A 15,761-nucleotide genomic window follows, 5' to 3' on the forward strand; every position below is an offset into this window, starting at 1 on the left:
TCGCTTCAATTCCACTTTCCGACTAGGCTTTTGACTCCATGCAGAGAGACATCAACATCTCAACCAAAGCATATCGTCAAAAACAGATTGACCATCACGGATAACCGGAGTTGCATCAACTTTTGCCAGAGAGGAACATTTTCACTGACTATACAACTAGGTTCATCAGTCATACTCGTTGCTTATGATGAAAATCCATAGGGACCATCTGTTGGAATTGCAGGTTTTGAGACAGTGATTTTCCGGTGACTTTCCGGCCAAATTCCGGCCACATGTCTGCTCGGAATTGTCGATTCAATAGTGCAATGGAAAGCTGGTAACGAGTACTACAAGATGGTATATTCATACTCCAAAACGGAGTTGATCTGAATGAGAAATAAGAGTGTGAAGTGAGCTACTTGGGATGGTTTGGGAAATATCTCACATCGGAAATATGACTGATTTTTCACTCATATATATATAGTTTCACACTCTTCTAGTTTCAAAAGTGTGTAGAAGGAAGAAGGAAGTTCCCACACGCGCGCCGAGCTGGGCTGCGCCCGGCGCGGGCCGTGGGCCCTTGGGAATTCTCGCCTCGCCGAGCATTTTTTGGTTCGATATAGGCCATTTAATTTTTGGAAAGACTTGGCTTAAACTCCAAGTAAACTTGGCAGTACTCCGAGAATATTCAGAGAATATTTTCTGAATATTCACGAGAGACCACATCCTTCTACTATATATAGAGGTGCAGCCTCTCATTATTTCTCACACACAAAAACACAAACCCTCCTTCTAATAAGTCCAGCCGCAGAGCTCTCTCTCTCTCCGTCTCCTTGCTTAGTCCAGAGTAAGTTCTTCTAGTTAGTAGTCTCGAGAGTATAACGTAGATCTATTCGCTTGAGTTCTATTACTGGTGTGCTACTGTAATAGTTCGTGATCGGTTGTATCCTGGGATTCATAAATTGTGATTGTCCAAAAGCACTTATGACCGATTTATTGAATTAAGGAAAGAGATATCATATCTCGCTTCCGTGATTTATTTACAGCTTCATATTATGCTATTGTAATTCGTTTATGATTTCGTTATTTTAAATATAATTTGCATATTTTCTCAATTCGATTTTTGCGTTTTAAAGGAGGTGTGTTCAACAATTATAAGGATGGAGAATAGTTGTTTCTTTATTTTTTCACTTAAAATACCATATTCATTTCCAACAATCAAAAACTTTTTTGGCTGATGGTCGTGACTCGTGAGGATATATAAGTTGATGGCAAAAAAGGAATAGAAAACATTCTTTCGGGCTTGACAATATGAACAAGGAATGGCGAGAAACCGAATGATTATTATTACAATACTAGTTGCTCAATAATTTTTATGGGGTATTATCTTTTTATTTAGCCATAAAAATTATTGGGAAGACTCAGAGATATGATTCTAATTAGACACAGGCGGTTGAGTTGCGTAGCAAGAGCTAAACTGCCTGGAGACATATCTTCAGGTTGTTTCTGTCTCATTCGTTGGTTACTTTTGTAAGCTGTGTGTTGGGCTGGGAATTTGGGTGTCAGACCTTGGGGTTTTGGGTGTATAGGTTTTTTTTACTTTTGTAATTTTGTTAAATTATAGTGTATGTTTGTATCCCATATCATGTAATGTAATGTACCTCTGTAAACATCTCGTGCCATGATCGGTATTAGCTTCTGTTTGTTGCTCCAATCAGTTATTCAAAAAGTATATATGGTATCAATTATCAAAGACTCAAAACAGTTTCTTGTTCAAAGCCACTTTAAAAGTCTCTTGACTCATGATTTGCATATATCTGATTTAAACATATGCTTTATTTTTTAATCGTTTTTCTAATATGCATATATGATATATCTTATTAAACACACATACTTCGTATAATTCCATACTTCATACTAATCTGACCATATGCTTTCATCATTTGCAAATAAAATAAAACATTGTTTGTGTGAATTGGTTTCTCATATATCATTTTTTTTTTTGAGCAAATATTTCCCAAAAACATTTCTCACATATCATTGTTCTTTTTTCTTTTTTCTTTTGTTGCTTCGTTTGCAGGACAGGAAGCTAATAAAGTTTTGATCATCTTTTTTTTGCTACCACAATACACTTCAATTAGAATTAATAAAGTAAAAAACATTTCTCTCAAACTTAAATCTTAAAAGTAACCGTAAAATTCAGAAATATATGCTCCTGATTGGTAACCTATTGAGAAGGAATAGGAATAAAAAGAACGATCAGAAAAAAAGAAAATTATAAAACAAGAATGTGTAGAAAAATCTGTTCCTTATCAAATATGAAGAGGAACAATTTTTTTCTACAATTCCTATAAAAAAAGGAACTAGTAGGAATAATATGGGTTCATATGTTATAATTTGGAAAATAAATTACTTCTAAATGGTAACAAAAACGAGGAACAACACATTCTACTCCATTGTTTTTAAAAAAACTGGTCACCAATTGGATCCAATAAACATATACCCAAAAAAACCGTTTGATAGGATTTTCTGTTTCAATGCTACTTAATTTTTACATTTCTCTATTCATCCTATGAAATTTTTTCTTGCTCAAAATGCGAATTGTCAAATCGAAACCAAACTTTTGAGAATTTATATATATATTTTTTTCTTATAAACGAGGGCTATTGAGTTTTTGAGACGTTAGGTTGGTGTGGCGTTCGCACGTGCGTATCATGGAAATGTATGAATAATTTACACGCCTAATGAAATACGTTTCTTTGGTTAGGTTGGTAATATATAGTACGTCGTGGTCGTGCTTATAATGCTAAACAAAATATATAAATTAAAGAAAAAACGCTGCGTTTTGTTTCCACGTCTATATCTTTCTCACAAGTCTCAAAGCAAGATCCTCGTTCTTGGTTATTTTTGAAACAAAACTAAAAATAGAATGGGTGTGATCTCTCCGATTGAGACTCTGTTCTTAAAGTCTCATCATCGTCTTCTTCAACCTCGAGACTATTCCTACCCAGTCGTTTTAAACAACACTCGAGGACATTTTGCTAATTTCCCACGTAACAGCTTCTCATCCTCTTCTCTAGGTTTCACTTTTGTTCTTCTCTGTTTTTATGAAATATATTCATTTCTTTAATCTTCAATTCTTGTTTTTAATGAGTAATTTCTCTTGCAGGATCATGCTCGGTTGAGTTTCCACTAAGAAGTAACCCGATTTCACAAAGTAAGTTCTCAGCTTTTTATCTCTGTTTTTTTTAGGGTTGCAGCAATTCAGGTTTTTAATATTTTTGATTATGTGTGTTCAACAATCCAAAGATGGCAAGTCAAGTTATCATTGGAGGATATATGTCTCGGAATCTGACACAAACGAGGTAAAACACAGTCAACGAAATTGCGACTTTATGTTTAGCTTTCTTGGCAAGTAACAGTTCTGTTTTGTTTCAGATGTACCATAAGAAAGTTTCTATAATGGAAACATTAAAACAAGCCAACTCTTATATTCCTCATGCAATTCTCTCAAGTACAATATTAGCTCTTCTCTATCCCCCTTCTTTCACATGGTTCAAGCCAAGGTTTGGATCAACCTAATTACTAATTCGATCAAAATCTTGATTAATACTTTTATTAGACATCAGCAATCTTTAATTACTATTTCATCTTCTTTAGGTACTTTGTGCCTGGCTTAGGGTTTATGATGTTTGCTGTTGGAATCAACTCAAACGAAAGAGACTTTCTCGAAGCTCTTAAAAGACCAGATGCTATTTTCGCCGGTTACATCGGACAGTACTTGATAAAACCACTCTTAGGTTACATTTTCGGCTTAATTGCTGTCTCTCTTTTCAATCTACCTACTTCTATAGGTGCTGGAATCATGCTGGTGTCATGTGTTAGTGGAGCTCAGCTATCGAATTACACAACTTTCTTGACTGATCCTTCACTCGCGCCGCTTAGCATCGTCATGACATCTGTCTCAACTGCTACTGCCGTCCTCGTTACACCTATGCTTTCACTCTTACTCATTGGTAAAAAGCTTCCGGTTGATGTGATTGGGATGATCTCTAGCATTCTCCAGGTCGTGGTTACACCTATTGCCGCAGGACTACTTCTAAACCGGTAGGACATCATCTCAATCAATTAGAAAAACCAAAATTTTCGGTTTATAATTTATATTACTAACTTAGAAATTATGTGACTGCAGGTTATTTCCAAGGTTATCTAATGCAATCAAACCATTTCTCCCGGCGTTAACAGTTATTGATATGGGTTGTTGTATAGGAGCACCCCTCGCTTTGAACATAGACTCAATCTTGTCTCCGTTTGGTGCAACCATTTTGTTCCTCGTCGTCACGTTTCATCTCTTGGCTTTCGTTGCTGGTTACTTTTTCACTGGTTTCTTCTTCAGCAAGGCACCTGATGTTAAAGCCCTACAAAGAACAATTTCATACGAAACCGGAATGCAAAGTAGTCTTCTCGCTCTGGCCCTCGCGACAAAGTTCTTTCAAGATCCTCTCGTTGGAGTGCCTCCAGCAATCTCCGTGAGTTCAAAACCGACCCCGTTTTGTTGCATCTATTTGGTTTTTAGTTCTTTAACAATGTTTTTCTTTTGATTATCTTTTGCAGACGGTAGTTATGTCTCTAATGGGTGTCTCGCTCGTTACCATATGGAAAAACAGAAAGGAGTAGTGACATGAATCCTAATTGTTTATTTTGTAACGATCTAGTGTTTCTGTAACTGTAATGATCTAGTTATGGTTTCTTATAAAAGAACCAAGGCTGTCTTTGTAAACGATCTAGTGTTTCTGTAATGATCCAGTTATGGTTTCTTATAAAAAGAACCAAGACTTTACCCATAAAGAGTTTATAATGGTTTCAAATTTGTGTCTTGATTGGTTATGATACAAAAACAGGTTATAGTAAAACCAAAACAGAGTTTAAAAAAAAAAACAGAGAACAATACAATTTCTTTATTTACTTCTCATGTGTAAGACTTGTGATGTAAATTTAAGGGTGGGACTTTCATGGAATCAACCAATATCTCAAGAATACAATTGTATTCATGTGGGAAAATGGATGTTAATTATGTGGTTAAATATAAGTTTTGATTAAATATTCTTGATCCATATATACCTTTATTGAGTACAAGAGTATCTTCTAGATAATCTCCGGATGAGCCCAGCATTATTCTATATTCTGACTTTTCTGAGCATCTTCCTTCTGCATTAATACTTTGTAATATTCAAATCCTTTGTTTGAGGTCTTTAGGTTATCTAATGGTCCTTTGCTTAATCATGAAAAGATAAAAATTCTTTGGCTTTACTCATAAAAAGATTCTGACAGATTCTATGCGTTTGGTTTATCAATGAAAATGAAAGGTCAAATTCATGCTTACAACATAAACTTCTACACTTTTAGACTTTAATTTATTAACTTCTGACTGTGCCACTTGTTCAATTCTTAGTAATAAGGTAGAGTTTACCCCTTTTTTTTGGGCTCTGTTTATTCACTTTTAGCATATTGGTCAGAAAGGCAGCAAGGGGTTTTGGCTCTACAAAGTCAAAACAGCATGATGTCTCGACCATTAGGGATGGGGTTGGGTTCGTACTTCGTTCGTAGGGGGGATGTGTAAGCCACCACCCATATATTGAAGGTCTTATGATTGATGATTCTTCCATTTGAAAGTTAACATAAATAAAATAATAAAATGAAAAGGTTTCTGATAATCTGTTATATATATAAAAAGGTTTTTGTGCAAAAAATCCTCCAACTAATTTTTTTTTTACAGGAAAACTCTCCATATCTATAAAATGCAAGTCAATACCACCAACTGGAAAGTCACCCTCAATACAACCCCTCCCCCATATTAATGATGTGGCATTCGTCTGTACCGTTTAAAAACGTAACAGAAATCAAAATGACACCGTTTTATTACTCTTGAAAACCACACAAAGTCTACATCCTTGTCGTTTTAAAGTCTCAAAAATGACACATAACAAAACTCGGGTTCTGTCATCTTTTAAACAAAACTCGATATCGTGAAAGAAGATTCAATTTGGGGATTAAGGTTCATCCTTGGGTTTGATTTAGGGAAAAGAGATAGAGAATTAGGTTTCACGAGATCTATTGTAAAATTTGAGATATGTTCGATTAGGGTTCATTGTTGGGCTCGATTTGGGGAAAACAGAGATGGTTTCTTTAGATCTCTTAGAGAATTAGGGATATGTTCGATTTGATTACGGTTCATCGTTGGGTTGGGTTCGATTAGGGTTTGGTTTTCTTGCGATTAGGGATATGTTAGAGCGAAGAGGTGAATGGCAATTAATCTCGTTGGGTTTGAGTTGAAGGGAAACGATTCGGGGAGAAGATTTGAGTGTTGGGGAATCAAAGGAGGGCAACGATGAGGTGAGAATTGATGATTTTGAGAGTATCAATTGTTATTATCCATTCATTTCTGAGATTTGATATGTGCAAATTTTCAGATTTCTAATATTTTTGTTTTTTTTTGGTTCAGTTTTGATTTGTTTATGCATGATGGAGGATATTGGTCAGCTGAGGACCAATATCTTGGAGGAGAGAGACATACAGTGGGTTTGGTATCAGCTGAATCATTCAGCTTACGTTCGATTTTGGTGCTTCTTTCGGAACACCTCGGGTATGAAGACAACATGAAGAAAGTGTCTTGGTTTCCAATTGAAACGCCTTGTAAGAAAGAAGATATTGATAACGATGAAGCGTTGAAGAAAGTGGTTCATTATGCAGTCAGAGCTGGTGCATTAACCTTATTTATTGTTCGGGAAGATGATCCTTATATAGGTAGGCACATTGATACTAATGCGTTGAGGTATTTGTCAGACGATGAAACATTGGTTGATGGTGAAGTTAGTGGTGGTAGTGGCTCTGAGTCAGATGATGAAGTTGATGAAGTTCAGTTTGAAGACATTGTTTACAGCGATAGTGATGATGATGACAGTCCACATGTTGAGGTAGATGAGAGCAAGTATCGAAAGTTTTGTATTGGTGATGAGTACAATACAATTGATTCCTTTAAAAGAGCTGTTACGAGATATGCTGTGAAGAAGAGGAGGGACATCAAATATGAGAAGTCAGATGGCAAACGTGTAGTTGCTATTTGCTCTGGAAAGAAATGCCCGTGGAGGCTTTCAGCAACCATCAACAACAGTTCTAATAGAGTAGTAATCTGATCGTAAATGAGGAGCATAATTGCACTTGGCCAGGGGTCGTGTCCTTGCTGACTAACTCTCGGATTGCTGATCTTTACATAGAAGAATTCAGACTAAATCCAAAGTTCTCAGCAAATCAATTACAACAGAAGCTTCTAAGAGGCAACATCAATGTGCCTTGGACAATTTGTGAGAGGACACGGCTGAAATGTCTTAAGACATTTGATGAAGAGCAAGAAGAGTATTTTGCTAGGTTATTTGATTATGTTGCTGAGCTGAAGAGAAGCAATATTGGATCCACAGTTGAATGTGAGGTAAGGGAAAGTAGGTTCCATAGGTTTTATGTGTGCTTTGCTGCTTTAAAAAATGGGTGGAAGAGAGCATGTCGAAAGATCCTCCATCTAGATGGAACATTTCTGAAGTGGAGAATGACAGGAATGTTATTAGTTGCATGTGGAAGAGATCCCAATGATCAGATGTTTCCTGTAGTTTGGGCGATTGTGGATTGTGAAAATACGCCAAACTGGTTGTGGTTCCTTGAACATTTGGTTGATGACTTGGGTTTAGAGTTAGGAAATAGACTAAGACTAGGTAGTGATGACTTTGGTTGATGATTGATTGCAGCAATGAAGGTAGTATTGCCTTATGCTGAACACAGAATGTGTGCAAGGCGTGTTTATGCCAACTGGAAGAAGAAGTATGCTGGAGCAGAATATGAGGACATGTTCTGGGCTGTTGCAGCCTCTTACTATCCACAACAAATTGATAGAAATATGCAAGAGCTGAAAGAGTATGATCCTGCTGCTTTTAATGACTTGAAGATTTCTCTTTTTTTCCATGGTCAAGGTAATCTCTCTTACTTGTTCTGTTTTTTTTTTTTTTTTTGGGATATGACTTTGTTTTATTTGATTGCTAACTTGGTGTATCTCTTGTAGGGCTTATTTTACAGAGTTCTCAAAGTGCGCTGCTGTAGAAAACAATCTTGGAGAGTCATTCAATGCAACAATCCGGATAGCAAGAACTAAACCGGTTGTTGAGATGCTGGAAGAAATAAGAAAAAGGGTTATGGTGAGCAATGAAAAGAAAAGAGCCGAGGCTGAGAAAACAAAAGGAGAGTACTCTCCTAAAGCAATAGCTTTACTAGACCAGCAGATTGGTTTGGCAAAGAATTGTAGACCTTTGAGCTGCGGATTAGGGAATTATGAGGTTGGCTACTTTAACTACAAAACTAATGTGTGAATTGAAGGTTTTGTGGTGCAGATGCGAGGTGAGATCAAATGCAGTTGTAGAATGTATATGGTCAGTGGGATCCTATGTAGCCACATTGTTTCTTGTCTTAAACATGAGAAGAATACTAACCAAGATCCTAAGAAGATGATTTCTCCATGGTTCACCGCTCAGAAGTTGAAGACTTGTTATGCTGATGGACTTTGTGGTGTGAATGAAATGAATCTATGGGAGGTGACTACAACAGTCAGGGTCTTGCCACCTCCTTACAAGAGGCCTGGTGGAAGACCTCCAGGGAAGAAGAGAAAGAGGGAGAAGGGTGAACCAAGGGAAGGAACCAAGCTTTCTAAAAGAGGAACCAAAATTGTAAGACTCTCTTAATATCTTAGGTTTTTTTGTTTTGTTTTGTATTTGCATTCTGATTTCTGACCTTATCGTTCTTATTTGATGTGCAACATTGTAGCTTGTCTGGACAAGAAGGCCACAACAAGCTGAAATGCAAGAATGGACCAATGCCTACGCCGCCAAAGAAACCACCAGGTATACCAAGAAAGACAGCTACTGCAAAAACACCATTTGCATCAACCTCTACTTCTGAACTTGATTTAGAAAGGCCAGCCCAACCAAGCTTTTCATCTGCTCACCCAAAAAAACGTCCAGGAAGATCTCGGAAAAGTCAGCCTTATGGTACATCATCTTCACAACCAACTGCTGACACACCATTTGAATCGGCCTCAACTACTGAACTTGGATTAGAAAGACCAGCCCAAGAAGATCTTCCAAGCCTTTCATCTGCTCTCCCAAAAAGACGTCCAGGAAGACCTCGGAAAAGTCAGCATAATGATGCATCATCTTCACAACCAACTCCTAAGAGACTTCCTATGTATGACACATGGCCCATGTATCTACCAATAGCGAGACCTTCCAAGCCTTTTTGTTTGTTGATTCTTATTTATGTTGGTTTATTTTCTTTGGAAAAACTGATGTTGTGTTGTGATTGTGCAGGAAGGTTATGGTTTATTCACCAGTCCTGTAACTGGTGACGACTATATTCAGGTAGGCAGGTCTGTGACTGATGCACGAGACAACACTATATTACCAAGCAGTCTGTATCAAGCTAGAGAACGCAAGAAAATGGAGGTTTCACGTGGAAAGAAGAAATGAGTTAAAGCATCGTGTGTGTTATTTGTGTGTTTTTAAGCATCATGTGTTTTGAATCTTTTCAGTTGACTTGTGTTTGACAAACCTTAGTTTTGTGTGTTTTAAGCATTGTGTGTTTTAAACTTGACTTTATTTCTTATTAATGCGTTGTGTTTGTTGTTAAAATTGTCATAAGAATACAATGTGTTTGTCATTGTCAACGACCAAAATATATGTCATCACCAAATTTCACAAACGAACACATTCTTCTACACCAACAATCAAAATACAAAACCATACACTTAAACTAGTTGAAGAGCCTTTAAAAAACAATCAAAATTGAAGGTCTTCCATCCGCAATTACTTATTATTCTACTAAAACAAATAGATTATCATTGCAAGCAAAACAAAAGCCGCAACAAACACATTCTTCAACTCCATAGCTGTTCCATCGCTTTTATCTACAATCAACACCTTAAGGCTATCCAACACCATCTGATTTTCCGATTGGAGATCATAGAGGTGAGCAATCTCGTCTCTTTGGACCTGAAGCATTTCACGCATTTGATTCAAACTAGGATAGCCATGAGTTTCTTGCTCCAATGACCTTAGTTCTTCCATCATAGCTTTATCCCACCATTTCCAAATATGACATTCTCCATCCTACACATAAATATTTTTATTTAGACCATAATTCAAATAATATTTACCATAATTCAACCATATTCACAAAATATAACCAAATAGAAAAACTTACATCTCTATTTTGACATGTGTAGAAGAGCCTTCCTGGGTCTGTCCTTGTAAAAGAAGGTTCAAGCTTTGGCCTTCCACCACAATAACAAATAGTTGGAATCCTATTCTCAGGTTCGTCATATTCAACTTGACTCGTGTTGGGTGAAGAGTATGAATCAGACATTGTGAACGAGAAAAAATCAACGGGGAAACAAAAGACTGAACTTTGAATTCCTAAATATAATAGAATCCTCAACCCTAATCGAAATCTAAAACCTAAATCTCTCTTTTCCCCAAATGTAACCCAAAGATGAACCCTAATCCCCAAATCGAATTTTATGCTTCACAAACTTGTTCTTTGAAACTTTAAAACAACGAAGATGTAAGACTTTGTGTCGTTTTCAAGAATAACAAAACGGTGTCGTTTTGATTTCTGTTACGTTTTTAAACGATACAGACGGATGCCACGTCATCAATACAGGGAGAGCTATATTGCGGGTGACTTTCGAGTTGGTGGTATTGACTTGTATTTTATAGATATGGAAGGTTTTCGTGCAAACAAAAATTAGTTGGAGAGTTTTTTTTTGCACAAAACCCATATATAAATCATGGTGGAAGATGATCTAAGCATTATCTATACAAAAATGATTCGTGGTTATGCTTAAAAAGAAGAATGTCATGTCTGATTACATCAAATTATTTTGTAATACACATTATAAATATTTTAGCTATTACCTCATCTGTTTTGGTTGGTAGAGTATCTTTCCATACAAGTGATTTAAAATACAAAAAAAAAAAATCATAAAAAAAAGAGAATTATTATTATTCATTTTCTTAATACAACCCCCTTAATCTTAATAACAAGAGAATTATTATTATTGCTTTAGTAATAATCTTTGTTAAAATTCTGACTTTTTGGTAAATCTCATCACAAAAATGTTTAAATTATTTTTAACATTTAATTATATAATTGATCCAATGGACGACTGTTGAAAAATAAAGGAGGAAACAGTGGACTGCGGAAAAATGGTAAATGACCTTATTAATCTCTAAAATTGTAAATTATTACTATACTACCATTACCCCCAAAAGAAGCAGTTCGAAGAGGAAAAAAAAAAAGAAGAAAACAGAGTAAACGTCACATAAAACGTCGGTCGTAAACAGATCCAACGGCTGAAAACAATTCAAAAGCACGCCAACACTGACGTCGTAAAAAAGAAGAAGAAGGAAACCGTGTCTCGTTCGTCGTCGTCGTAACTCGTAAACCAAAAAACCAAATTAATGATTAATTATTATTTATATAATAAACAAAAAAGCCTCATTTCTCTCATCAACTATTGTTGCGTGTTTGGTTATCTCTCTCTTCTCTTTTCTTTTCTTCTTCTTCTCTCTCTCTTTCTCTTTTACCTAAATCAAAGGGATTTGTTCTGATCAAAAACTTATTATTTTTTTGAACAGAATTTAACAAACAAATCCCTAAAAACGAACCCATCCCTTCAAGATTAAGAAACCCCACCGATCTGTTGAAATTTTTCATTCCGGAAGCTTTTTTTTTGCAAATTGGTGGCAACAAAAATCTCATTTGATCTGACTTTGTTCTGGTAAATTTTCTCTCTTTCAGAAATTTTTTTTTCTCCACAGATCTGAATATTTTTATGGGTCATTTCTTAATGATTAATCCGTGTTCTTAATTTGACTAACGTGATAGATCTTATTTATATAGCTGGGTTTAAATCAAATTGAATCGATTTTGATTATGTTGAATCTGGGTTAGGTCGAATTGAATCGAATCGTGTAAATGAATCGATGCCAACCTTAATAAAAAAGGTTAAATGGGTTTTTTTTTTTTGTTATTTTGTTAATTGAAGGTGAGATTTGAGAAGGTACAAGAAATGGGCTCTGAGCAGAACAACAGCACAAGCTTTCCACCAACAGAGCCAAAGCTCTGCGATAACGGATGTGGGTTCTTTGGATCACCGTCCAACATGAACCTCTGTTCGAAATGTTACAGAAGCTTACGTGCCGAGGAAGATCAAACCGCGGTAGCCAAAGCTGCGGTTAAGAACTCTTTAAAGATTCCGTCTTGCAGTATCGTTGCGCCGGAACAAAAGCAGGTTCTGGAAGTTAAACAAGCACCTGTTGAAACCGTTGTTGTAGCGGCTGAGCCGTCTTCGGCTGCGGAGGAAGATGGTGAGCCGTCGAGACCTGTACGACCGAACAGGTGTTTCAGCTGTAACAAGAAGGTTGGTGTAATGGGTTTTAAGTGCAAATGCGGTAGCACGTTTTGCGGGAATCATAGGTACCCGGAGAAGCATGAGTGTAGCTTTGATTTCAAAGAAGTTGGGCGTGATGCTATCGCAAAGGCCAACCCGGTGATTAAGGCCGATAAAGTCCAGAGGATTTGAAAAAGCAAAATGTTATATTTCTGAAGTTATTTCTTTGTCTTCTGCAATTTGATCAGTTTCTTCCCGGGAATGTTGATGTGATGTGATCATGTTCGATTTGTGTTTGGTTTCCATGAATCAAAAATGAAAAATTTCTGCTCTTGATTTCTCTTAAAATGGAGTCTCAGTTGCTCGTACGTTTATCTTGTAAAACTAGACACGTCGTGAGATTGAATCTATTTGCTTTTCTCCTTTGTTATGTTTTGATTCAACTCAACTTAGAGATTGAACATGTTTAGAGTGCCTTTGTTTTAGGGGAGAATCTCAAAAATAGCACTAAAATAAGTTTTTTTTTCTAAATTTAACACAATATCTCTAAAATTCCAAAAATAGTATTAATTAATCATTCAAAATTAAATTTTAAATTTAAAATACTAAACCATATTCCTCAAAACTATATCCTAAAAGTGAAATTGAGAATCCAAACTTAAAAAAAAAATTATAAAAATTAATTTTAAATATTATAACATGTTAAATAGTGATATTTTTGGAAAAATTTGGAATGTGTGCTATAATTATCCACAAAACTTGTTTTAATGCTATTTTAGGGTATTTCTCTTGTTTTATTATCTCATATACTCCCTCTGTATCAGAATACTTGATGTTTTAGGATTTTATTTTGTATCAAAAATGATGATTTTCTAGAGTATTTAATGCATTTTTATTTTTCAAATCAAATAACTATTTAATGATGGGCAATTGACAAAAATAACACCATTTTAAGTTTTTCTTCAACAATTAGCACATGATTTCAAATGTTCCAAAACTAGCACAAAATTATATTTTATTAAAAATAGATTAATAAAACTAAAACAATATTGAAGTCTAGATCGTGACATTGCAACCACCGCATGTTCTCTCTCGCTCTTCCTTTTCTCTGATTCCAAACCTAACCAATGATGGTGTTCCACCGGTGAACCCAATCGAATCTGAATCGACGGTGATTCATGAAGTTGAAGTTAGTGATTGAGACACCGCAGAGGAGAAATCAGTGATTGAGCCCAAGCATCGATAATATTCAATTTGGATGGATTTAATTCCTGTAAAAGTTGCATAATCGATGGGAGAGGAGAAGAGGAAGTTTGGCTTTTCGGTGCTAGGTCATTTCCTTTCTATTGTCTGTTTCATTCTTCTATTTATCACCCTCCATTGCCATAATCTTCTACACTTTTGTTTGATGTGAGTATTGGTTTTAGAGCTTTCTCTAGTGGTAGTTTTGATGTTAGTGATGGTGAAATTGAATCTGAAGATTATAATGATGTTATTGATGAAATTGGGGTCACTGGTGTTGAATTGAGTACTAATTATGAAGAAGTAGATAACGATCTGATCAAAGTGGTTTTAGAACAGTTTGGACATACTTGGAAACCTGTAATTATGTTCTTTTGTTGGGCTGCAAAGAAACCAGGATTAGCTCATGATTCAAGAACCTGGAATTTTTATGTTGTATTATCTGTTGGGCTTCATAGAAATTCCATGACGAGTATTGTAGCAAAGACTAGACAATTTGATGTGTTTGGTTCTTGAAGAGATGGGATACGGTCTTGATATGATCGTGGCCAGCAAGGAGACAGAAGCTGCAGAGCAACCGGAGATCGTGGGAAGGATCACTTGTTCAAGAGCTAAGGAGATGGCCAAGGAAGCTCATGCACTCATAGCTGACGGGTCATTCAATCTACCGAGGATCCAAGTCTTCAACATATCCATCCTGAAGACTTCACCCGGTAATGATAACTAGATAACTTAGGTGTGAAGTTTGTACTCTTTTTCCCATAGCTGAGTTTTGTCCCACTGGGTTTTCTCGGTATGGTTTTTAATGAGGCAAATGGATCACTACGTCGAGTTATCTAGAAGTCATTACCAATGGGGAATAATGTACTAATACAAGTGGCTTCTGTACTACTACAGATCACTTAAACGCTTCGTTGTTTTTCTTATTTCCTTTACACGCCTTGTTGTTTTATTTGGAGTGTCGAACCCTAGGGTTTATTATAAAACCCAAAAGCCACGCCTCCTTGTTTGGTAGCGAAGAAGTTGTATGAACAAGTATTGTCACACTTTTTCTCTCAATTTGAATTCTAGAATGCGTTCTTGATTTCTGGGTTTCTATACACTTTGTGATTCAGAAACTCTTCACTTTGTTCCAATCCATACAACCACCTAAACATCTATCTTCGAACCATTGTTTTCATCATCCGATCTTCACACATCATCACTCAAAGTCATTCGTCCATCATCATCAACAAGATCACGTCGCCTATCACCTATCTTCAGCCTGTCATCGGAGTTCTATCCTAGGGAGATCGTATTATGTGGTATCAGAGCCAACTCTGTGCCAAAGGCTAAGCGATCCTAAAAACCCTAATCTCGTTTGTGTTGCTTGATTTATTTCGTTTGTCTAGTTTTTTTTAGGGTTTGTTTTCGTTGTTCATTGGTGTTTAGATCGAGTTCTGTGAGTTTAGGATTTAGTTTTGGTGTTGTTTCGAATTAGACTACAATTAGGGTTAGTTATTTCGAATTTTATTCATCATAGGGCTGGTATTGTTCGTTTTTTCTAATAGTCTAGATCGACAGTAGGTCTGCAGTCGTGTTTTCTGTTTAAAAATTCGGAGTTTCAGAGTTTATTTTCGTTTTTCTCATTCAAGGAACAGTTTACTTCGAGTTTCTTCTTTAATTTGCAGGTACAATGGAGCTTTCTCCAGAAGCTATGGAAGCTTTGAACCAAGCCATGGCTAAGCAAATAACAGAAGCAAACAAGACAATGTCTACCCAGTTCCAGCAACAGATGGAGCAGATCAGTAACAAGTTCGAGAAGCAGATAAAAGATATAGCTCAAGCATCTAACGCTTCAAATCAAAGTTCTACAGAACCACCTAGCCCTAAGGAGGCCCTTCGTTTAGCTAAAGGAAAGGCTCACGTGGGAGCTTCTTCCAAACATACACGGATCAGAACAGCTAAGTCACCTACTAGGGGAAGAGAGACTTGTTTCAATCAGAGAAGAAACACTCAAAGCACAGAAAGAGAGCATCGAAGAACTGGTAGAGATCCTACACGCCCACGACGA

The 15,761-nt window shown here is 36.3% G+C and overlaps 3 protein-coding genes across 4 annotated transcripts; 2 read left to right on the top strand and 1 right to left on the bottom strand.

Moving 5' to 3' along the window:
* Positions 2,805 to 4,841, top strand: LOC104707499 (probable sodium/metabolite cotransporter BASS5, chloroplastic). Of its 2 annotated transcripts, none has more exons than XM_010423868.1 (7): positions 2,805 to 3,059; positions 3,149 to 3,196; positions 3,289 to 3,344; positions 3,418 to 3,545; positions 3,640 to 4,086; positions 4,172 to 4,508; positions 4,594 to 4,841. In XM_010423868.1, the coding sequence occupies exons 1-7, from the start codon at positions 2,909 to 2,911 to the stop codon at positions 4,654 to 4,656; spliced, it is 1,230 nt and encodes a 409-aa protein (XP_010422170.1). In that variant the 5' UTR covers positions 2,805 to 2,908; the 3' UTR covers positions 4,657 to 4,841. The 2 variants fall into 2 exon arrangements, with proteins under 2 accessions (XP_010422170.1, XP_010422171.1); XM_010423869.1 differs by having other exon boundaries at positions 2,805 to 3,032.
* Positions 9,894 to 10,437, bottom strand: LOC104709681 (uncharacterized protein At4g04775-like). Its single transcript, XM_010426253.1, has 2 exons — positions 10,276 to 10,437; positions 9,894 to 10,181 (listed from the first exon to the last, which is right to left on the bottom strand). The coding sequence occupies exons 1-2, from the start codon at positions 10,435 to 10,437 to the stop codon at positions 9,894 to 9,896; spliced, it is 450 nt and encodes a 149-aa protein (XP_010424555.1).
* On the top strand, positions 11,556 to 12,889 carry LOC104707500 (zinc finger A20 and AN1 domain-containing stress-associated protein 7-like). Its single transcript, XM_010423870.1, has 2 exons — positions 11,556 to 11,854; positions 12,122 to 12,889. The coding sequence occupies exon 2, from the start codon at positions 12,146 to 12,148 to the stop codon at positions 12,656 to 12,658; it is 513 nt and encodes a 170-aa protein (XP_010422172.1). The 5' UTR covers positions 11,556 to 11,854; positions 12,122 to 12,145; the 3' UTR covers positions 12,659 to 12,889.

This window comes from Camelina sativa, chromosome 8, assembly GCF_000633955.1.
Source record: "Camelina sativa cultivar DH55 chromosome 8, Cs, whole genome shotgun sequence".
NCBI lineage: Eukaryota > Viridiplantae > Streptophyta > Magnoliopsida > Brassicales > Brassicaceae > Camelina > Camelina sativa.